This window comes from Crinia signifera, chromosome 2 (genome assembly GCF_055691185.1).
Source record: "Crinia signifera chromosome 2, ASM5569118v1, whole genome shotgun sequence".
Lineage (NCBI taxonomy): Eukaryota > Metazoa > Chordata > Amphibia > Anura > Myobatrachidae > Crinia > Crinia signifera.
This window is the reverse complement of record NC_139218.1, coordinates 245,251,004-245,276,220: the sequence shown is the minus strand read 5'-3', so window position 1 is coordinate 245,276,220 and position 25,217 is coordinate 245,251,004. Positions and strand designations below refer to the sequence as shown.

The window sequence follows — 25,217 nt, the reverse complement described above, 5'->3', positions numbered from 1 at the left end:
CCCACTTTGTGACCATAAAATTTCTCACAATGACACAATTGATGACCAATTTCTGCCACCACCTCCAGCAGATTTCTTCTGATGTTGTTGGGCCGTAGAACTGCTAGTACCTCTTCTGCTACCATATTCCTACATATCAAATTTACCCAGCTATGTACTATTTGATCGGATGTAATGTTAAGCTCACTCAAACCTAATAACATAAGGGCTGTTATGGTAGGCTTACAAAAAATAAACATAGGCTGCAGGTATATTCATTCATTGGGCCGTATTCGTTTATCCCCCACATGGGTCGCTCACTCTATTCTACGTACCGGGGGAATCCTCGCTGTCAGATGATGGTGAGGATCCTCCCAAACAGTGAGGCTTGTGGCTAATGCAGGGAGCCCAATGCATTCAGCCGTGAGCCTTGCTGTTTTAGTGGCTGCACATGCAGTTTCCCAGTAGCTGCAAAAAGCTAGCGACGTGGAAACGGTGTGTGCAGGGGGTCAGTTGCATACTGACTGTGCGAGCTGTGACAGTGAGCAGTCAGCACTGCTCACTATCACAGCTCGCAAAAAACACTGAATACACCCCAGTGTTTAGGTTAACAAGATATTGGCTTTTAAAAAATGATGGAAAGAACAAGCAATATATATATATATATATATATATATATATATATATATATATATATATATATAATCTCAGGGCATTAATCATCAAGTAAAGGTTCATGTATGAATCTGTCAAACTGAGCACAACATACTTTAAAAGCAATAAAGAAAATACATTTCTGGGATAAATCTTACAACAATGGTTGTCTAATAATGCTATTGTAATACTGAATGATTTAGAATGTAGAAGTGAAAATAACCTTTTATTTGCCCCAACATTTTTGTAAATAAATTAGACTGCTTGCTGGATTGGCTATGCAATGTTCCCAATAAAATTTGAGTCAGCACTAGTATCAGCTCTGCAGTCCTCCGAATAGCTGATCAGATGGATGCAGAGGTCCTGCTCACAGAAGCACAATGCAGCTGAAAGGCACAAGCAAAACCACCAGCAGCAAGCCACTGTGAGAGCAGGAAAAATGCCCACAAGCTAATAGCATCCTCTTTATTAGCTATGTATTGATTTTGGATGTGAAAACCAATTGGTAAGTTTTATTTCAGACTAAAACCATTAAAGGTCATAGGATGTTCAGTGCATGCCATGTATCTGCCATTTGCTGCAGTAACACTAGAAGCCTGTTTCAGGGGAACTAGCATCTGAAATGAAACGTGCAGCTAACCAACACATTTAAGTCTTTTATATGCTCAATATGAATTGTGCAAAGTTTATAGTCATCATTTTAAAATGAGTTTATATTAAAACAGTGTATATGTTTAAACTGCACAGCTTTGTTAATGTTGCCATATTACAGAATTTGTAATTAAAAGGCATTTGCTGTATATATACTGAGAATGTAACTGTTATTTGTCCCAAAACAATGGCAATTAAAGAATGGGATAACATACTGTAATGCTTACAACAATGTTAATTTTGTAAATACTATGACTTTATATATATATATATATTGTGAACATGCAAAAAGGGGCTAATCTTAATTTTATTGCAGGTAAAAGATGTTCTACCAAATCCTACCCACACCAGGACTACTGGTTCTTTTATGTTCTCTATCATACGTTTTTTGCCTTTGCCCCTTGAAGTGTTCCTGCTACATAAAAAACAGAAATATAGACTGTTCTGACCGAAGCCTTACAGCACTACCACATGGACTTCAAGACAATATCACACACCTAAACTTGTCTTCCAACCGCTTGTCTGATTTAGATCATCAATTGTCTCGATTCACTAATTTAAGATCCCTTGACCTTTCCCACAACTTGCTTAAGAAACTCCCTTCTGATTTGCCCAGATCTCTCTGGGAAGTGTATGCTGCAAACAACGACATAAAGGTGCTCCATAAACTGGACACTGCTTACCAGTGGAATCTACGGGTGCTAGATGTCTCCAGGAACAGCCTGCAGAGGACAGTCTTCATTAACAATACACTCATCAGTCTGCAGTTTCTGAATTTAAGTAACAACCAACTCTGGACAATTCCAACAAACATGCCAAGCAACATACTACTAATTGATTTGTCCTATAACTCTTTAATACAGATTCTACCGGGAACACTGGTGAGAATGCCCAAGCTTCAAACACTGTACCTGCACAACAACAGATTTGCTTATATACCAAATAAGGCTTTTGACCACCTGACTAATGTAAAGATTACCCTGTACAACAACCCATGGTCCTGCAAAGAAACACAGAACATCAACTACTTGCTGAAGTGGGTGCAAGAGAGAAATAATGTCCTAGGCAATCCATGTGCCAATGAAACAGATGAACACAGTCCTAAGCATCAGTCAACTACAGATAAAACGCCAAATAAGATCAATAGTGTGGACATACCATTGCTGACTACAAGTCACACAATTTTCCTGGAGGCTCAAGAACCTAAACTGCACAAGAAAAGAAAATATCCAGAAGTTCTAACAGCATCTCAATTCAATACAACAGACATATTGCTTGCAAGCTCAGAAGACAATATATTTATAGAAGGTGGCTCTGGAATGATCCACTTAGATTACAACAGATTTGGAACAGAAAATCATTTAGACTCTATTGAAATAGAGGAAATTGAAACATATGACTCAACTATTATGTTGAGCTCTGATAATGAAGCACAAAATGGTCCAGAGGTGATTGCACCAAGCACCCCTGTATCTGTTATGATACAAGCCACAACTATAGTACTAAATGATCATACACCTAAAACAGAAGCACAGAAATGTATGTGTGTTGCCATTTCCTTTTTATTGCTCCTCCTTGATTCTTAGGACTGTGTAAAAGGCATGTTATAATCATGGTATGTCAATGTGAATGCTTCAGTTTTCTGATATATCTGAAGTGAATATGAGCACAACAATGTCCATGATAAGAGAGGATTTGTAAACCCAGCTTTGCATTAATCAGAACTGAATGAGACTATTTGAATGTCACTGCAGTAAAGCACTAAAATCTGCACATAATAAATTTGAAATGTTTTAATTAATTGCATGTTATGGAAGGATATAGGCATAAATTAACATTTCTATAAGCTAAGCAAAAAATAATACATTTGACTGATATACGAGGAAAAGCGATTAATTCCAAAATGACTGTATGGGACAAGTTTATTTAGCCTTAGAATTCCAAATGAACTTGTAAAGAAAGAAAAGATGGCTTTTTGATATCAAAAGTATAATTGTTAATTTAAAAAAAAATTGCCTCTGTGATATCATTGATTACTAATTTATAGAGCTTTTAAAGAATATTAACTCTTTGCGTGCCAACATCTGTGAGATGTGCAAAATATCTACTAAAATGCCAGTGTCGCTCACATTATATAAAAATTCAAATAAAAAAAATGTTGTGAATAAATTATAATATTTCCTAAATACGGTCATTATGATGAATAAAAAATTTTACTTGGCAAATTTCACATCTATTTTGACAAATTCACTTGGCACTCAAAGGGTTAAGCCCAGAAAATGTCTGCGTACGTGACACTAAGTGCACTAGATTTAATGGATGCGGGACCATTTGTCTACAACAAGAAGATAGACAGCCATTAGGTCGACACCATTAGTTCGACAACTCAATAGGTCGACACTGCCATTAGGTCGACAGTCAAGAGGTCGACAGTTTTTTTTTACTGTTTTTTGACCCAGATGTCGACAGTCGACATGGACGCAATGCTTCGGGCACTATTATAATCTTACTCCACGCCCTAGTGGATGGTAGGGCATGAAATACCGCCTGTCGGCTCAAAAAACAGTAAAAAAAACCATGTCGACCTAGACAGTCGACCTAATGACAGTGTCGACCTAATGACAGTGTCGACCTAATGACAGTGTCGACCTAATGACAGTGTCGACCTAATGGCATGCCGACCTATCGAGTTGTCGGACTAATGGTGTCGACCTAATGGCTGTCTATCTTCTTGTTGTAGACAAATAGTCCGGATACCGATTTAATAGTCCCTGCAAAACAAATGCAGTTTGTTGAACTTAAAATATCTAGGGTTTAAAAAGTGTGTGGTGTTTTTATATGCATTTACAAATACATAAGTACTGCACAGTCTATTAACATACTAAATGAATTGAAAATAATCTAAATGTAAACTTTTGCAGTCCAATTTTTTTTTTTTGCAATTCAGTCTTGTTTAAATTATTTGACATTTTTTTTATTACAAAATGGTCTACATTGAATGGTGAATGAGGTTAATGTAATATTATTTTAAAGTGGCATACCATTGGATCTGCTACTATTTCTAGGGCTGTTGAGCAAGTGCATAACTACCATAGGGCCCACTTTGCCTGTCAAAGTATCATGTGCTATATACATTTTTCAACATTAGTTGGTGAATAGTAGCCCTTTCAAACTTTTGCTATGGGGCCCTCCTGTATCTAGTTACGCCACTGCTGTTGAGCCTGACTAGATGTTGGACATAAAAGGGTTAATGATATTTAAAAAGGAGTAGTAGTTTTATCAATAATCAGTTCTAAAGCATAATATATAACAGAGGTTAACATAGCTCTACCAGCTATAATTGCTACTCTTTACATTACTTGTTTGCCACAGCTCACATTGTAAACCCATGCCATTGTACAGAATGTAATTTATCTTTATCACATGTGCAGCACTGATCAATAGGCTGGTACTTTAGAAATTAAGATAATAATCAAAGCTCTGCTCTATAAGAATTTGTCTGCCTTGATATTTTAATATATATTGTGAAGCTGAATGGTCACTCACAAAACTGTACAGATGTTACACACTATGCTGTTATAGATGAGTTGGGGGGAGGGGGGATGACGACGACACTGCTAAACTGCCCTTAGTCGTAATACTAAACCACAGCATCCAATTGCCAACCTCTGTTCGATGATCTAGTGACAGGTTAGAGCAGTAGTTCACAAACTGTATGCTATGGCACTCTGGGGTGCCTTGGGACATTTGCAGGGATACCCAGGATTGGTGGTGCGGGACCAATTCAAGTAATTTATTAGGCAAAAATTAAATGTGGACAAAAAGAAGTCAAGCTAGTCCCTTTACCACATAACTGAGCCTAATGATGGCATATACAAAAATATATTAAACTCCATTTTTTCACTAAAACTATTGAAACTATTTGCCTAGGGGTTTAGTGAAAAAATCTGATACTCTAGGGCACAGTCATTCCCAAAAAAATTGGAATCACTGGGATAGACAGTGAAACCTAAGTAATGGATTCATTTTTCACAACAAAGGTTGCTGCTATATGAAATATTTAGAAATAGTTATAGATATGCATGAATAGAAGGGATGCCAATCCTGGGGCATTTCTTTTCAATCCCAGGAAACGGGATTGAAAAATGCTCAATCCCGGGATTCCTGGGATCCCAGGATTGGCATCCCTAAAAGAAAACCACCCTTGTCCCCCTTACTTTAGCCATATGCGGTGGAGCAGGGCAGGCTGCGGCTGCGACGCTGTATGGAGGGGATTGCTGTGTGCGGCCGGGAGAGGTCCAGCGTCATAAGCGTGCTCCGGCGCTGAAACCCGCTTGCTGCCCGACCTCTCCGTCACAGAGACCGGAACCCGCTCACAAGCCGACAGAGTGAGCAACAGAGGCCGGAATCCACTCCCCGCCTGCCCTCTCTTGGTCGTACCCCGGGCCGGGGAAAATCCGGGCAGCATCTGAGTGGGTGCTCAGACGCTGACCTGCAATAGACTGCACAATCCCAAAATCCAGGGATTAGATAGACCAATACGGGATTGAAATCCCTATATTTTGGGGCCAAATCCCGGGATCCAACCGATCCCGGGATTGGCCACCCTAATTAATAGTTATACATTTGCCATATTGTATTGGGATTTAGTTTTAGCTGAAAAACTTTAAATAAATATTCTCTACGGCACATACTCCTGCATCTACTTTCTGTTCCTCAGAACTAGTGATCAGGAGCCTGGCACTTAACCTCCCCTGCATCTATTTCTGAGGTGACCCAGGACGAGAGGCCCCGAGTTGCTGCCTGCTGCCACTGATGTGGGCTCTGCACTGATTTCATTATCAAGATACCATCCTGCAGTTGGCCCATTGGAGAGAATGGTGTTAAGATATCGGTCTTCCCATATGTTGCAATTGAAAATCGGAAGAACAGGGCCAAATTCCATTCCATTAAGAGACACCTTTGATAATTGAATTTGACATACACAATGTTATTTCCTTCCAAGTTAGGGTGGTAGCAGATGGTGAGACTAAGTTATTTGCTACTCTAATACCCCTTTCACACCAGCCAAATATGGGCTGGGAACAACCCACGACAAGCGCTGGTGTGAAAGGTTCCCGGGCCAAAATCCCGGCATATTTTTCAAACCCTGCTATGGAGCAGGGTTCTTCCCGCGTTCAACCCGCTGACCTGGCCGGTGTGAAAGGGCTAGGGCAGGCATGTCCAACGTTGGCCCTCCAGATGTTGTGAAACTACACATCCCAGCATGCTTTGCCACAGTTTTGCTATTAGAGAATGCTAAAACTATTGCAAAGCATGCTGGGATGTGTAGTTTCAAAACATCTGGAGGGCCAACGTTGGACATGCCTGGGCTAGGGGGTACTTACCCGCGTTGCCAGTACTCAGTGTGCTGTCAGGCGAGGGATCCACACAGGCGGTGGGCACAAATGATAGGACAGCGGCAGATGAAGAGGATGCAGCTCTTCGGCGCCCTCACTGATACCGAAGAGCTGTGTCATCTGCACCCACTATCTGACCTGTCATCTGCGCCCACTGCCTGTGTGGATCCCTGGCCCGCATCGAGGACCAGCAACCGGGGTGAGTAATCACCGCCATCCCATCGCCTGGCCGCCTCCTGAAAGCCTCCTCCTGCCCACCCCTTCACACACCAGAAAATGCAGGGACTAGCAAGGTGTGAAAGGGGCCAACCAAATATTCCCGGGAATGTCCCTGCATTTTCTGGTGTGAAAGGGGTATAAGTGAGACTGCTGCATGGCTGGATCTTTGCTCACAAGGGCTGAGGCAGATGGCACCTGACTATGCTGTGGCCCTTTCTTCTGGGTACTGTTTAACATATAAGCCAAAGGGATTTTTAGTTAGCTATTTGGTTTAGTTACTTTTGGTAATTGTTCTTTTGTTTCACATGTATGTATGACATTTATTCATTATGGTCTAGTGCTGGAACATACATCCTGGGTTGGGATGGTGTACAGCTGGGGTAGCCAACCCTAGTCCTCGAGAGCTACCAACAGTGCATGTTTTGCAGGTCTCCTCACAGAATCACAAGTGAGCTAATTAGCTCCATCTGTGGATCTTTTAAAATGTGTCAGTGATTAATGAGTGCAGCAGCTAGGTTGTCTGGAAAATGTGAACTGTTGGTAGCTCTCGAGGGCTAGGGTTGGCTACCACTGGTGTACAGGGTAGGATGGGAAGGCTGTTTGCAGGTGCTATTTTTATGTTATGTGCCACTTTACTTTTCTCTTCTGCTGTCAGTTTTGTTTTTTTTCTTCCAGAGGTTACGCCAGGCTACTTGGTATAATTGCTACAAATTCTTGCTTAAAATATTGAATGTGAGAGGTATTAAAGATATACCACTTGGGTGGTATAAAACTTGTGGAACAGATCAAGGACACAAACATGTATGTAGAATACAACCAACATTATATACACCTTAAGCAGAATCATACAACCAAATTGCCGTAAAATTGACAAATAAAAAAATATATATAATTTTATATTTTAAAACATTTCCTGGTTAAGAAATGGCTTAGGTCACAGAGGAAATACCCGAAACTTTCAAAAAGGGAAACAATAATATAGTATGTAACTTTGTAGGTCTTACTTACTGCTGTTCAATGTAGATGGGGATATTTGGAGTGTACACAATTGCAAACCTTACAGGATGTAATATTCAGCAGTACTTCTCATTTTACACCGTACTGTACTATTTCTAATTTAGTCTGAATGTGACTACCAACTCTACATAAGGCACAAGTAAATATGATGATAAAATCTCCAGCAATACAGACCTATAAAATTTATGGAGGATAACTTAGCTGGGCTACATGACACATAGGGCCTTATTCTAGTTCACTCTTAGAGGCAAATTCCTCAGATGGACAAATCCATGTGCATTGCAGGGGGGGGGGGGGGGTAGATGTAACAGGTGCAGGTAGAATTAGATTTGGGTGAGTTATTTTGTTTCGGTGCAGGGATACTAACTGACTGCTTTTATTTCTACACTGCAATATAGATCTCACTTTGAAGAAAAACCCCACCCAAATCTAATTCCACCCAAATCTAATTCTATCTGCACGTTACATCTGCTTCACCTGCAGTGCACATGGTTTTGTTCATTTGAAAAGGAATTGGGTTGGGATCATTTGGTCGACAGTCATTAGGTCGAGAGTCATTAGGTCGACACCATAAGGTCGACATGGTTATAGGTGGAAAGGTCATGAGTTTGACAGGTTATTAGTTCGACAATGTCTAGGTTGACAGTCAAAAAGTTGGCATGGGGTTTTTCCACAGCAGACATTTTTTAAGCAGACATGTGCCGACAGGCGGTATTTCATGCCCTACCATCCACTAGAGTGTGGTGGGGGAATAAAATAGTGTGCCGAGCGTAGCCCTTTGACTGCCAATCTAGACATTGTCGAACTAATGACCTTTCGATTTAGAACCATGTTGACCTTATGCCTATCGACCATCATGCTGTAGACCAAATCCCAAGCAATTTGCCTCTAGGAGTGAACTAGAATAAGGCCCATGACGACATTATGTTCAATAGTTGGACACAACCATGGGCAACTATCAGTACTGCCAATCAAACATTAAAATTAAATTACATATATTGGATCAACGTTTAGGGGGATTTTAACAGCTGTAGGTGTGTCCTAACGAAGAAGTTAAAGTCCACCGAAATGTTGACCCAATATACGTACTTTAATTCATTTTAATTCATTATGTTGCCTCCTGGGTGAGAGGTGATTTGTCTCATGTTTTTCTAGCTTTATAAAAGTACACATCTCCTGCAGGTGCTCATAATAAAAGTGCAATACATGTATACACACTATATATACACGTGCACACATATACAAACACAGATGGGTACACAGACATCTATTCTCCATTCAACAAGTCATGCTATACATAACGTGTGAGCTCCATGTAACTCTGTAGTGTCAGGTGTCTTTTGCGCAACTTTTTCTGTTACACAGCAACTTACTTTCAAAACAACGCAAAGCTTCTGCTGATTAAATGCACATACAGCATGTCCATAGTCCGTGTATGGCTGCCGCCGTATGTGTATACCAAATGCTAAGTAATACTGTTTGCATGGAAAATGCTATAACATTCCATATTTAATTTGCTCCATTTTGCAAATAAGACCGTATTTAACAGAAAGAGTAATGGGGCTAATGAGTAAGCTGAAAAATAGAGAGCGAGACTAGATGTACGTGCATATAGCTGTACATATAAACACTCACCCCCATAAGAAATAACATTTAAACCATCTGCCTAATATTGTGTAGGCCTCCTTTGTGCTATAAAAATAGATTGGACCTCTCCAGGCATGAATGCACAAGACCTCCAAAAGTGTCCTGTAAGACGTTTAAGTCCTATGACTTTTTGGCCAAAAAACAAACAAGGACTTTGTTCATACTCCATGTTAATTGTAGCGGCTATAATTGTTTATCAGATTTCTCTGTACTTAGAATATGTATATCCATTTTTTAGAGCCTTTGCTACCCACCCAGATCATTGAGCATAAGACACCCTGTTGCAGGTTCAATAGCTGTCCTTCCTTGGGTGCCATTTGTGAAGTACTATTGTATACAGGGAGCACTCCCACATGATCTGCTGAATTGATCACAATTTGCCCATTGTCCAAGTCTCTCAGATCCATATGCTGAAGGTGCCCATACACGTTGCGATTTTGTGTGCTGTGCATTTTGTACTGTACAATGGTGCTGTGCGATTTTTCCTCTTCTATGCGTTGCGATGTGTAATGTGTACTGTGTGAAGCAATGCTATTTTATTTTAGCCTTTTTTTTTTTTTTTTTAAAGTATATAGTCCCTAATGGTCACTAGGCACATTGCCTCGCACTGTACTACAAAAGTGATGAGATGCGATGTAGCACAAAAAGTACTTTTTTGTGCTATACAGTATTATACCCGCAGGGACGCGCATCGCATCCCCACAGGTACACGGTGCGATTATAACCACATGCGATGCGTTTTGAACTTTAAAAGTTCAAAACGCATGCGATATTAGCAAAGTGTATGGGCACTATACCCATCACTTCCTTACTAATTTATCCCACCCATTGACATGTGCCATTGTAATGAGAAAGTCCATGTTATTAACTTTACATGCCAGTAGTTTTAACGAAAATGGCTGATGGGTGTATACACTTGCACACTAACTATCATACCTAAACTTTTTTCAGAAGCTTAATATCATATACAAATTGGCCTAAGGCAAAAAAATAAATAAAAAAATATATATTTCTAATGCTGTTACCCTTTGCCATTTATGCCTAACATAAGCAACATTTTGTGAAATTTTATATACTGGGAAGAAAAATAAATAAATAAAAATACATACAGGAAACTTTCAAGAAATTTTCCAGTTCCTGTGGTAACGAAACGCGTTGACAACTTCCGCACCGGACGTCACATCTGGATTCCCCGATGACCATGCACTAAAACTCCCACCAGCCTAATAGCCATGGTTGCCGGAAATACGTTTGCCACAAGTGAGCATCAATTTAACGGCTTTCTGGCAGATCGCCTCCTTACAAACGGCTGACCCTTCTATTCATCGCCAGCGTACGGCTCTCACACTGCCTACAGCAGCACGCCTACCAACAAGCCGCCTGACTGAGCCGCTAAGGAGGTGACTATCTGGATTCGTATTATACAACGGCACTTGCCAATTGATTGTGCTACCAATATCCATTTGCATATATTGCTATAATATTGGGGACTCAACGCCTGCTACCTGGCTTTATCTCCGCAACAACCAGTGTATGGATAACAACCAGTGGGTGTGATTACACAATACCCAGCTAACTTATTAACCCTTCATCTACTGCTGCTTGAACTGTGCTTTGTGCGTTTGCCTACATGCTAATACAGCAGGAAAGGGATTTGAGCTTGTTAACTCATTCTATTCAGGTGGCCTAATCAATCAGAGGCATTAAGTGGGAATACTTACATCAGTGGAAATCATGTGATGTGACTTTTTAAAAGTACTAATGTTATTAATGTGTTGTTAATATTTTATATTATTGATTTTGAGCATATATACATAAAAATACTAAATTAATCAGTGTGTCCGGTATCTTTGTGCACAGCATTTATCACTGTATATTCACAGCGCAATGTGTCCATAAAAATTCTTTGGTTTCTCCTTTTTTTTGTGAGTAACGGCTGCTCACAATCACGTTGCTGCAGCTATTTGTAATTACCCTAAGTATTAACAATATATATTTATATACATTTTTTTTTTATTAAAAGCGCCAGGTACCAGATCGAGGAGCTCTTCTTGCTAATGCCATTAGTTTCCCTGATCTCGGTTGAACTGGATGGACGCAAGTAAACTAGGTTGAACTGGATGGACGCAAGTCTTTTTTCAGCCTTATCTACTATGTAACTATGTAACTGTCCTTTTGGTGTAACTTCTGACCTTTCCAACATACTGTCCCTGTCATCTCTTTCCTATACCTAAAACCCCTCTTCCTGTCCATACTGTTGTGCCATCTGTCCTATCCTGCTGCCCATCTCTCCTGTCCCACGCTTGCTACCCTAGATCTTTCTATCTTAATCCTGTCACCTCTGTCCTGGACTGACTGTAGGGTCACTGTCAGACCCAATTCACTTGTATTCATCACCTCTATTCTGGTCCTGTCCCTTTCACCTCTATACTGGTCATGTCCCTGTCACTTTTATTCTTTGACTTTCACCTTTGCCCTGTCTCGTCACCTCTGCATTGTGGGTTAGAAAGTGTAGTCGTGTCTAAACAAAAGCAAAAATAGTGGGAAGACAAAGAGTTGTCTTTTTTATTATAGATCATCTTTCTGTTATCTCCCACCAGAAGCAGCACTGGAATGCTATACTACAGTATAGGGAAAGGGATACCACACTGGTGTGTGATGCAATGTGGCACAGAGCATCAAAATGTATTGTTATGGTACTGCCTGTACCATAAGGCTCTAAAACATGCACAGAATTCAAGGCGCTTTACAACCATCAAAACAATGCACATAATACATAGGATTTGGGTAGTACAGCAATAAATAAGTGACAGACATAAAATGAAGTTTTGAGAGCACAGTAGGCACAATGCTGTTTTGGTGCATGCATTTTGGATAAAAACTTTCATGAGTTGTTTTCCACCCTAGCAAGGTACCAGGAAAGGCAGCCACATTTTCAAACATGCTGCATTCATTCCTACTATAAATCCACAGGTTGCATGGAAAACATGCACCGTTGGTAGATCTTGAGGACAGGTTTGGCCACCCCTGCCCTAGCTGGTGATCGCTGTCGGAGATGTGCGGGCCGGCGGACAGGGATGGCTCACTCACTCATGCATCCCCGTCAGCAAGGCGGTGGGGAGCAGGGACAGGGTGCTTCCCTGCCTGTCCTCGCTTCAGGGAGACAGGCAGGGTTTCCGACAGAATGGGGCATGCGAGCATCTCGTGTGCGTCCCAATCTGTCGGACTCCGGCAGCTGGCGGCGCATGGCGATAGAATCTAACGAGAGCGGTTCCATCTGTAGGTACAATCAGGTCCATGTATGTTTCATCCCATCCACAAGTGTACCAGATGAGGTAGCCATGTTGGGCACACTACAAAGTACACTGTGGGAGGGGAGTCATAATGACCCAATGCAAATATGGGAAAGTGGACGCATATGTAGTAGGGTAGGGGTGTGCAATCTGTGTAAAAGCAAAACCAAGATTAAAGTTTTAATATTTGTAGTGCCAATATTAGTTAACGTCAGCTTCAATGTAATCCACATGAAATTGTGCAAGCAAAAAATTTTAATAATTTACTATGTTCATAACTATGTTGCTTACCGTCTTGCAATATAGTAAAAAACAGGATTTCCAGCCTTTGATGTCCCTGCTTGGTAGAATATATTTAGTGTTTTTAACGCTTTAAACTCTTCCTTCTCATGTACCTGATGTCTATATAGTACAGAGGAAAACAAATACAGAATAGTAAAACAAAATGGCACACATACATTATATCATAGCTTAAGTTTATAATTGGTGTGACCACTAATGACATAAGGGGTTTGCATTACCTGGTCATAAATTCTTCAAATTTTGAACTTGTGAGATTCAGACTTGACCAGTGTGTGTCAGCTACTGGCTTATGTTCTGGGGGCCCAAGATAGGCAAGTAGAGTTGCCATTTTGTCAAACGGTCTCCTACCGACAGCTTTGTGGTCCCTAAAACAACACAAAACATTTTCTTGATTTTATCGCAAACAATCAAAGGCTTAGAAAGTACAAAGTACACTAAAATCTAATAACTAGGATCCAACATGTACATGTAATGACTTTTCTACAGTTTAAGTGTTTCAGAACTCTCTACAGTATGGTCAATGGTTTTCCTTACCTGTTACTGGAAAGATACTGTCCAATCTTCTCCTGATTGTTCCATAGCAACCGATGTAAGGCAAGTACATTCCCATCAGTAATAAAGGAGAGGCTGTGATTAACTGTGTCGCTTGGAGGACAGTTATTTGCAATATCAAAGAAGAACCTAAGAGAAAACAAAATCCCATTTAAAAAAAATAAAGGTTACATTAATCTCTGATACAGTTTTCACTACTTCAATTGTTGCCAAACAAGCCTGACATTTTTCGGCAGTCAGTGGGTAGTAAATAGCTTTTTGTAGGTTATTGAAAGTCGTATGGCACACACAGGGGTAGAGTTCAAAAGAAGAAATGGCAAACACACAAACAAAGGAAAGTATTTTTTTTGTTTTAAGATCTCCCATTATGTTTTAGTTTGTACAATATACAGGTGTGTTCTCATACATCATTGTTGAAGTCACATCACATGAGACTCTGCCAGAGATAGGCTTTTTACTTTTTTTTTTTTACAGAACATCGGACTGGCTGATCGAGAACCAGCGGCTGGGTGCCAGGAAAAAGCAGCTGGCACAGAGGAGCAGCAGCAGGCGGCCTCTGGCACAGGAAGCAGTGGCTGGCACAGGGGAGCAGCGGTAGGGGCCAGCACAGGGGAGCAGCGGCCAGTGGCGCCAGGAAGCGGAGGACGGTGTGGTGCAAAAGAGAAGAGGTGGGTTATGGCCGCTGGTGCTCTGAGCATCAGGTGGCCCTAGCAGCTGCTCCCTAGGTCTCAGGCATCCAGAAGGTTGGGCACCCTTTCCAGTGCCTGTGGGGTCCACTGGGGTGTCCAGGCCAGCCATGCTGCAGATCACACCACATGGCTCACAGGACGACTGCTGCTGCTGAGTGCGTCACTGGTGACGAACTAATTATTTTTGTAACTAATTCCATAATTTGGGGTAAAAAGACAAACTTATTAGCAATCACTGTACACATCTGTATATTCCTGGTTTCTAAGGCTGTGTACACACGGAGGCGATTTTGTCTAATATCGGGGGCAATATGGTCGCTGAGACAAGAAAAAGACAAGAAAAAGACAAGAAAAAGTTATTGCATTCACTGCACTATTATAATGTAATAACATTTATTTTACAGTCGCAAGAAGGGGGCATTACATATCTACACCCTAGGTAAAGCTAAATCAGGCAGGTGAATTCGTTAAAAAGGTCATTAGTACAGCAGTCCCCACTGGCAAACCAGTAATACAAAGGTCAAATAACATTCCTTACAGCGGTTCAAGTTAATAAATATGATATGGAGGTTTGTATACTCTTCAGCCTTTAATAGCTTTGCATTATTATTATTATTATTACTAGTACATTTTATTTATAAAGGCGCTGCAAGTAGTTTGCAGCACTGCACATATGGCATACAGAATACAAAGGTATACACAACCGTAACTGAAAAACTAAAACATAGTTAACAATAAGCAGCACAATACAGCAAATATATAGGGAAGCAGAGGAGATGTCTGCGTGCTACCAGGGACAGGTTTTTGTTGGTAGAGATGAATAAACAGAAGTGGTAAGAGATGTGGGTATAGACCAGTGATGGCTAACAATGACACTATAGCTGTTGTAGAACTACACATCCCAGCATGCTCTGCATCAGTTTTAACATGGCCAAATAGTAAAACTGCAGCAGGGCATGCTGGAATGTGTAGTTCAACAACAGCTGGAGTGTCAAGGTTAGCCATCACTAGTATAGATGCTAGCCGAGTAAGAGCTGCATCTGAGGAGCGAGAGAAGACAGCTTAGAGCAGTGGTTCCCAACCCTGGTCCTCAAGTACCCCCAACAGTGCATGTTTTCCAGGTCTCCACACAGAATCACAAGTGAGAATTAGCTCCACCTGTGGATCTTTTAAAATGTGTCTGAATAATGAGTGCACCTGCTGGGTGACCTGGAAAACGTGCACTGTTGGGGGTACTTGAGGACCAGGGTTGGGAACCACTGGCTTAGAGTATAGGAAAGTTACCAACCTTGCATTTACATGTGCTTTTAATATCAGTATTTTGGTTTATGCACGTTGGGCCTAATTTAGATATGGTTGGATTGTGTATTACAGCTCCTTACTTGGAGAAGCAGCTATCCATAAATATGGTAATTGGCAGGAGCAATTTAGTTTAAGTAGACGGCTCCTGAATCCTAGGATGCAAGCTCGGATCTTTTGTAACACCATTGTCTGGCTTGGTGACCCAAGGTGGACAAACAAGCTGGCCACCACAACTCCTACCAAGACATCAGGAGATCTCCATCAGTAGAGGGAATGATCAAGGGCCTCAGCACCGTCTCCAAATGACAAACAAATTTGTACTGAGCTCAGATCTGAATAAGGCCCAAAGTGACGAACATCGGTAATTTGTAATAAGTAATGCAAGAAAAATGCTGTCTCAATGAGGTCCATTATGAATTATAATAACCGGTTTTACCAAAAAAGTAATTATTAAATTACATGTACGTGTAAAGATAAAACCACTGATCTAACATAGATTTAATACAGGGACAAGCATTATTTGTGACTATTAGCAAATGGAATACTAATACAGGTTGAGTATCCCTTATCCAAATTATTCCCAAAACGATACATTCCATAAAGTGTACTTTTATTTTTATTTTTTTGCTAAAAACACTACTGTGAACATGATATGTAACTGGCACTAAATATGTGCAAGAAAAAGATTGCTTGGCATTTAAATTCAGTACCTGAGATAGTACACAAACTTTGTTTCATGTTTTGAAACCTTGTTTTATGCACAAATGTAATATATTTGTACAAAAAAAATGTAAGATACCTCAAGATACATTATAGAAATATAAAAATATTCTGAAATACTGAATAATCAGTTATCCCAAATTCTTCTGGTCCCGAGCATTTTGCATAAGGGATACTCAACCCGTAGTAATAACCAAGAATACTGGTGCATGTGTCATCAAAATGAATAAAATGTACCAAAAGACTGTCAGTGATTACACAGGTGTTCTGTAGAACATTGGTATTATTGTATGCCTTATCTCCATTATTAGTACTGATCTGTGGAAAAGACATTGCAGATAATGAAAGCTTCCTTCATAGACTTACAAAGCTTCCCAATCAATCAACATCCAGCTCAGATAACTACTACTTATAGCAGTGGTTCCCAAACTGTGCGACTAGGCACCCTGGGCTGCCTTGTGACATTTGCAGGGGTGCCATGAGTTGGAGGTCTAAGACCAACTCCAATTATTTATGGTCATTATAATAGGCAACACCAGTGCTTTTGACTTTAAATCAGGCATGTCCAACGTTGGCCCTCCAGATGTTGTGAAACTACACATCCCATCATGCTTTGCCACAGTTTTGTTATTAAAGAATGCTAAAACTATTGCAAAGCATGCTGGGATGTGTAGTTTCAAAACATCTGGAGGGCCAACATTGGACATGCCTGCTTTAAATCATAAAATATGTGGACAACCAGAAGAGAATCCTGTCTCTCACCACATAACGGAGTCTAAGGGGGATATTCAATCTCCGTCGAGCATCTCCCGTGGGGGAGATGCTCGACGGGCCCTATTCAATGCTGTCTTCCCCGACAGCATTGAACAGGGTTTCCTGCCAAAACGAGCCCGACATCTCTAGCTGTCGGGCTCGTTCTGCCGAGAACAGCCGGGAAGTGAAGTGAAGTGAATATAAGGGGGATATTCAATCTTCAGGTCACGGCAGGCGAGCTTGCTCGCCTGCCGTGACCCAGTCCCGTTCTCGGTCAGCTCGACCGAGAACACGCAGGCGGGATTCAATGTCCCGTCTGCAGCGGGACGAGAAGGGGGCGTGGCCGCGAGTTGCGGCCGGGGAGTGACGAGATGCAGCCGGCATCTCGTCACTTCCTGGCTGTTCTCGGCAGAACGAGCCCGACAGCTAGAGCTGTCGGGCTCGTTCTGGCAGGAAACCCTGTTCAATGCTGTCGGGGAAGACAGCATTGAATAGGGCCCGTCGAGCATCTCCCCCACGGGAGATGCTCGACGGAGATTGAATATCCCCCTAAGGATGACAATTTAATATTTTTATCTCATCAACTTTCTCATTAAGAAACATTTGGCTGAGAGGTGCCATGAAAATTATTTTGATTCTCTAGGGCAATGTGGCTCCAGAAGTTTGGGAACCACTGTCTAAAGCTCTGTACACAGTGTCCAGTTTTGAACAGGAGACTCTGCCGGGGGAGCCGCAAAGGAAAACAGCTGATCGCAGGAGCTTGCGACCATTAGGGGGCTGAACACGGGAGCGCGCACCCAGTGATTGATCACTGTGGCACAAACAAATCACTGGCAATATGGTCGCTCAGCAACCATATTGCCAGTGATATTGCACTTTGTGTACACAGCTTCTTTATTTTAACTAAAAAAACATTCATAATCTTCCAATAGTTTAAACTATGTAATGACAAACTTGCACCTTGTTGTACAGTAAATGTAGTGGTCTTACCTTCGAGCAGCATCAAAGTTACTTTTAACAAATTCATTAAAAGGGCGCATGTGCTCCTCTTTCGTAAACAAGACGTGATTGGCAATACTCTGGAGAATCTGCAGAACAAATTGAGCAATACTAAGATCATGCCTTCACAGCATGAAATACATTTAAAAACAATTTCACTGCACAACTTGAATTACAATTTGAAGCCCTCTACAGCTTACATACAAAGCTGTTGATGTTAATACTTAACACATAAGCACAGTGTACACTAGACAATTACTGGATACACAAGCTAAATGATTGGAACCTTCCTATTAGTCAGACAACTAACCTCACTAAGCCATGTTAAGCCAGAAGCAAGGCACAAGTGAGCCATCATAGCACCAGCAACTCTGCTAGTGCGGGGCATGTTTTTACCCAAAAACAGTGCTTTAGTTGCAATGGGATTTGTCTAGGACAGGGGTAGCCAACTCCAGTCCTCGAGAGCTACCAACAGCTCATGTTTTCCAGACCACCTAGCAGGTGCACCCTTTACTCACTGACAAATTACAAAAGATCCACAGGTAGAGATCATTACTTAACTTGTGATCTGTGAGGAGACCTGGAAAATGTTAACTATTGGTAGCTCTCGATTACTGGAGTTGGTTACCCCTGGTCTAGGATGTACTGGGAGACTGCTGATTCATTTAATACAGTATACAACTCCTATATATCCTAACTTGGCATTGAAAAAAGTAGTGCCTACTGCATTAAAGCACTTTGCACACAAATTCAGACGCTCAAATGTATAAAAGTCTTGCATATTAAATTGATCAGCACAGTCTCCTAGCGTAACCCTAGTCGCATAATGACCAAGACACATACTGTATGCCAGTCAAAAGCAAAAAAAGGCACACCACACTAGCAGAGTTGCAGCCATAATGTATGGCGATAGGTAGGTTTGCCCCATATTTGATTGCAGTATAGGAGAAAAGATTACTCAGGGAGTGTGTGCAAAGCACGAATAGCTTGAAAGAGTCTAAAGATGAATCTCTGCTTATCACAAACCAATGATTTCTGCTGCTCAATCTCCATACTGTTGAATGAAAATAGGATCCTTTGTATACCCTTTCATGTAGTTGAGCAATTTACAAATGTATTACAAAACCAAGAATTAAAAGTGGAAACTGTGAAAGGTGCATTACACTTGATATTATCTGTAGTGCCTACTAGTATTTCATATAAATGACACACATTTACAACTAAATCAATAATGCACAGATCTAAAGAAATAAATATATCACCTTAGACATCAACTTCAAGCCACGTTCTATCCTTGGTGGAGGCTTTTTATCGAGTATCCCTGCCTCATAAGGTGATACAATGGCCGGATTAATGAACCTTAGGAACATGGCACTTCCCACTGCACCAATGCTGTTCTGTGGAAACCTCTGGCTTACAACCTGTAAAACATAACAAAACAACTTGTATTCAGAAGGAAAAAGGAGGAATACAAAGCATAATTTCACATAAATACTGAATCAAGTATGCCCAGCTGGGTTCCTATATACAAACCTCTATTCAATTATCAAAGGAGGATAGCAAAAACATAGTGGAATATATGAGTGCTAAATGCCGCTGTTAATAAGCAGTACCTATTTACTATTCTTACAAAGAAGTTGGATGCTGTGAAAGTAGTTAGCTAGAAGATCAGCGATGATAAGCAGTCATGAAGTACATGGGTACACAATGGATAGTGTCGGGTAAAAGTCCAAACTTCCTATATGTATATGTATCTTATCTGACAACCTGTCTCCAGGAAGTATAGATGTTATAACCTATATATCCTTCATTCAGATTACATAGGCTGCAGGATGTAGTAGGTCAAATGCCTTCAATCACCAGCCTCTGGTCCAGATTACTGACTTGTGTCCGTCTGAACTAGAAGCATAAATGGTTGGATTAATCTGCCTTCTGTACGCCTACTAAAGTGAGTAGGTGTTGGAAGTTTTGTATTGAGGACCACATCACTTACATGGTATTTGATTAAAATCTATGGTTCTAGCTTGGGATCCAAAAGGCGGAAAAAAACAAATACACCTAATGATAAATCTCTTGTTTATCATTTTAGAAGATGCTCAGTCAGGGTATGAAAGGACCATGTCCTTAAGCATTTTAGGGTGCTAGAATTTTTTGCAAAAGAAAATTGCAAACAAAGCCTCTAGAAGGTGTCTCCGTAACCAGATGCACCATTCCGCTGTAAAACAAGTAATCCAACTATTACTAACTGCAGCGCCCATTGCACACTGCTACTTATAACCATGGTGGCTATTCTTCCAAGCAAGCATGATGAAGATAGTATACGGCATTCTTCACTATTATCCATCTAATTATTTATATATTTAAAAAAAACACAGGAGTAATAGCAGCGAACCCAATCGGCCACAAAATCTTTAAAAAGTCATGTTACTGAATAATTATTTAGCCATAACAAGCCTATTACATGCAACTCAAATCAGATTCATTTGGTGTAGAACTGCCAGATGTGTCCAAGCAAAGTTATCAACTTTTCTCTTGTAAAAAACAAAAAAAAAAAAACACATTACATTAAGTGAAACCCCTCAATTTAAGAGATATTCAGTTGATCTGTTTTAGGGGGGTATGCAATGTCACGCCGCTATTTCAGATTGGGAAAATAGCGGTGGAGCCCTATTCAATGCTGTCTTTAGCGACAGCTTTGAAGAGGGATCACGGCAGAACAAGCCCGACTTTAGAAGCGGTCAGGCCGATAACGGCCGTTGATTGTCGAGATCCTGGCCGCAGATGGACAATCCACGGCAGTTTTCACGACCACGCCCAATTTTCGCCGACCGGCAGGCGGGACATTGAATCCTGCCTGCCAATCTGTTGTCCATCAGACTGCAAACGGGCCAGGATCATGGCTGTTGGGAGGGATCGACAGCCGTGATCCTGGATTGCATACCCCCCTTAGTCTTTTCATTGTACCACTGTAATGTGATTATGCCTGCTTTCATTGACAGTCACATCATTATTGCGTTAAAGGTAAAATGTCCTAAAGCAATCAAACTTCACCCACTGGCTATCAGATCATTTCATATTGTAAGTTTTCTTCAAAAAATATAATGCATTGCTGATAGAACTTAAGTTGTACATTACCAATTTACTTTTATTAACCACGGTTTGGTGAAAGGTTTACACACTGATTGATGGGCTCCTGGTTAATTAACAGTATCCGAACACAAAAAGAAAAATATTTACCAAAGGAACTTTATAAACAAGTTTGAAGGGGGTGCATACAGAATGCGGAAACACTACTTACCTTTCTTGGAGTGCTGAAGAAATAGTAACACCAAAAGATCTAAATGCTCAAGTCAATGGGAAACCGTAAACACTGCACATTAACATTTTAATTGTCATAGACAGACCCCTTTTAGAAAGAACAAAGCTTTGAGTCCCAAGCATCTAAAACGTAGCAGACCTAGCATGCCCTAAAGGTCTGGAGGTACTTTACACCTATACCCATTAAGTATCATTAGCACTCCTCGAGCAGTAAAGCTAGACTGAATACCAAAGCCCTTCTATTTATCAAAAACCCAGAGAAGGCGCGGAACGGTAAAGATTTTCAGTGGGTTAATTGAAATGAAAGCTATTCTGTGCCAGAATTAGTAGAATGATTTTGACAGTGAAGAACTGGAGGCTTGAGTGAAGATGTTTTAATAGCAAAAACATAAAAATAGAAAATATAAGATTGTCTAGATTTTTTTTTTTTCCGAAGGTCAATTGTTTGTTGTGTTTGGGGAGAAAAATGGCTAATAGAAAGTTCTCCAAACTTACTGATTTTTTGTTTTCCTTTTTTTCTTTTACGGTAGCTTTATTCAGTAGGGAGTGGCAAGTTGCCTACAGGACAGAGATGAGCACAAACAAGTCACAGCACCAACTACACATAGCAAAATAAACTAATTTTAAAATAAATAAAACACACAATGTGGACTCGCACATACAATTTTACAGAGAATAATGCAACACATAGTGATGGAAAACAATTCATGATGATTTATGTTTTTCTTATATTGTATGTTATTATACAGTTCCAAATCAGTTCTACTATTTCTGGTAACATTAATTTTCAAATCAACAAACCGAAGATAAATGGTATGGCAATTAAAACCTTTTGTCCACACTCTAAGCTGTAGAAATCTCGTTATATTTTCGTCTGTTTACATAAACCAAGAACTACAAACAGAAGTTGTATACCAACAAATTATGGTTTTCTATAGTCATTACTAGGAATGTTCATATGATGCAAAAAGTCTTTGATGGATATATCTTAGATTACTCTTTAAATTTTATAAAACATACCCACACATAATAAACCATTTCACATTGCCTCTAAGACCCGGGTTATTGCTTGGTTGACATGGGTCAAGGTGCAGTGTGAAAGCATCAAACCTAATATATCGCCGGTTGAGTTGCTGGATTGGTCATCCAGAGTTAAGTAGTGTTGTGCCTGGGTCACCCTGTGTATAATAATGGGCGATCTGAGTTTAATGTGTAAGGATCGGAGCCGTGATCAAGATCCCAGATCCGACACGGCATTGCAATGTGAAAACGGTATCATTTTAGGGCACCACAAAGCATCTAGGATAAGTAAAAATGTAATATCAATATAAAAGAAAACTGGTACAAAACAGAAAACTTATTTGCACAAAGGAAATTGAGAGAAGCAATCTGTGATCCTGAGGCTCAAAACCACTGATTAACTGTGAAGTAACAAGAAGGTGGAGCACTCTGCTCATAAAAGCTTACAGTCTAAACCATGTGACCCCACCACCTGTTTTGTAACTGCACATCCCAGCATGCATTGCCAGTTTTAGCATACTCCAATAGCAAGGCCACATGTTTAATACCCCTGGTCTTAAAAACCAGGGATTAGTTTGGAGGTAAAATGGAACAAAATGAGGAAGGAGATGGAGTAGTAGGAGTATTAGAAGTTTGAGGAAGGCATGTGGACTTTAATGTGTTTATAGATATATCTATATATACAGGAACTATGTACAGATACATGTATATACACACTTTTTTTCTATTTCAGGAAACTAGTTGTACATGAGCAAGCAGTGAAAAGAAAATAAAGCATAATAATTTCAGCAAGACATCCGGCCCGAGTTGCAGATAGTTCTGTATACATCTGTAGAGAATACTAATGCAATTATTCAAACTAAGATGTGTGTGCACTGCATATGCTAGAGCAAATGTTACCATTAGTAACAGCACTTCCAACAATCCCATGCTAGATGTAAGATATCCAACTGAAATGGCTATCACCTGAGCATAAACATGACTCCTAAAAAGGCCCAAACTTTGGCTACATGTCCAAAAAACTCCCAGAAGACTGTTCTCCATGTGGTTTCTGCCCAGCTGACATTCAGAAATTGTTATTTCATGTATGGAGCAAAAATGCCAGAAATAAGTGGACAGGTATTTTCGGTAAAGAACAGAAGCAGTTTGCTAAAATACACTGAATAAGAAAAAGTGTAGTGTTCGAAATTTGGGGATTAGCTGCATTTAGGTTTATTGCGCACACCTTGCTAATCCACTACCCTTATACAATAGAATGAATACAGCTACTTATGGAAATGTGTGCCACTCAGAATAAGGCCAATTGATGCATAATAATGTGAAACTGGTCTACAATTTATACTGAAGTCATTTGAAGGATGTGTGTGAATATGTGGCACATTACTGCTTTGTTATGAAATTATTTATTAATCATATATTAATGTCATAGTTATGTATTCAGTAGGAATGTTTGTGGTAGAAACTATAAAGTTTTTCGAGAAAAAACCATCTTGGCATTCACACCTTACATTGCCAGTCTGTGATGTTGTTACAAAAATAAATGAGCATAAAGAGGTAATTTAGGTCATACCAATATAATATATATTTTTTTATATACTTAGAATATATTTCAAATTTTCTTAAAAAATACCATTCCTCTAAAAAATTATAGGGACAACTGCCATTTATAAACCATTTCAATTTGATTGTTTTTAGTTTAATAATGGGATTTCTTATTCTTGTTCTTATAAGGCCTTAAATGTAGAATTTATTTTTTTACAAACACTATTTTTAAATGTGTGCTCAGCGCATGATTGATTAATGAGAGAACTGCAAGTAGATTCACGTCACATATACAAGATCTAACAGTAATAGCATACAATAGGCCAATTCATCAGTAAGCAGCAGAAAAGTTGATACATGTAAATAGTCGTTTGGATGTGTAGAATGTGATTAAAAATATGTTAACATAAAAAGTCATACCACACTTATCAAAATCCTGAGTCCGATCTGGGATTTGGAACACTGTTCCAATCCAGGTCAGACCATGGAATTTACCTTGCTTGCACTGTGGTGCTGACCAGGATATTACCAGGTCGTCGCTGCTCACATAATCTCCAAGTGACAGGAAATCAGCAGATGAGATCGAAGTGTCTACATCATGCTGGGGGCAAGCCCGGTACTCTGGTAGCTGCTGGACTGCCCCCAGCCTCAATATTTGTGTGCGCAATACCGCCAAAATAAATTGCACTACAACCAGCACCTAAACAAAATACAGGATACAAAAAAGTCTTTTGACAGACCTAACCAGGTAGCAGTTGTTTATCTGTAGTTTAAAATACCATGATTAGCAAAATACAAAAAAACCCCAGAAGAACCTCATACCAGCTGGGAAGCACAGAGGTGGATGGCTGATTTCAGCAACAAGAAATTCGTGCCTAACAGTCACAGCATCCACAATTGAATACATGCTTCAGACACAGTATTATATTCTCCCTCTATGCCCACTTGGGTCATGAAGTAAGAACAAGTCATCTTAAAAATAAAAATAAAATAAAAAATCTAAAAAAACTCGGTGGCCTTATCCTGTGTCATACTTTTTCATGTGTCGAACTATCAACTGTCAACCTAGATGATGTCGACCTATTGCCCAGATACCCACAATTTTTTTTTATACAAATGTTTGAAGAAAAGGTTGAGGAAAGCTGCCATGCATATAGAGG

General features: G+C 40.1%; 2 protein-coding genes across 10 annotated transcripts in view; one reads left to right on the top strand and one right to left on the bottom strand.

The window, feature by feature from the left end:
* Window positions 1-25,217, bottom strand: part of NF1 (neurofibromin 1) — a 234,410-nt gene that overhangs the window by 87,564 nt on the left and 121,629 nt on the right. For 6 of the 9 annotated variants that reach the window (XM_083174174.1, XM_083174179.1, XM_083174172.1 and 3 more), the window contains 6 exons: window positions 21,991-22,053; window positions 19,440-19,598; window positions 18,169-18,266; window positions 13,697-13,843; window positions 13,381-13,527; window positions 13,151-13,261 (listed from right to left, as the gene is read on the bottom strand). In XM_083174174.1, coding sequence (XP_083030300.1) covers window positions 13,151-13,261; window positions 13,381-13,527; window positions 13,697-13,843; window positions 18,169-18,266; window positions 19,440-19,598; window positions 21,991-22,053 — 725 coding nt within the window. The remainder of the gene's footprint in view (window positions 1-13,150; window positions 13,262-13,380; window positions 13,528-13,696; window positions 13,844-18,168; window positions 18,267-19,439; window positions 19,599-21,990; window positions 22,054-25,217) is intronic. The other 3 variants (XM_083174178.1, XM_083174180.1, XM_083174176.1) reach the window with 1 other exon arrangement.
* On the top strand, window positions 675-3,566 carry OMG (oligodendrocyte myelin glycoprotein). Its single transcript, XM_083174171.1, has 2 exons — window positions 675-1,138; window positions 1,601-3,566. Exon 2 carries the CDS (start codon window positions 1,608-1,610, stop codon window positions 2,868-2,870), a length of 1,263 nt encoding a protein of 420 aa, XP_083030297.1. The 5' UTR covers window positions 675-1,138; window positions 1,601-1,607; the 3' UTR covers window positions 2,871-3,566.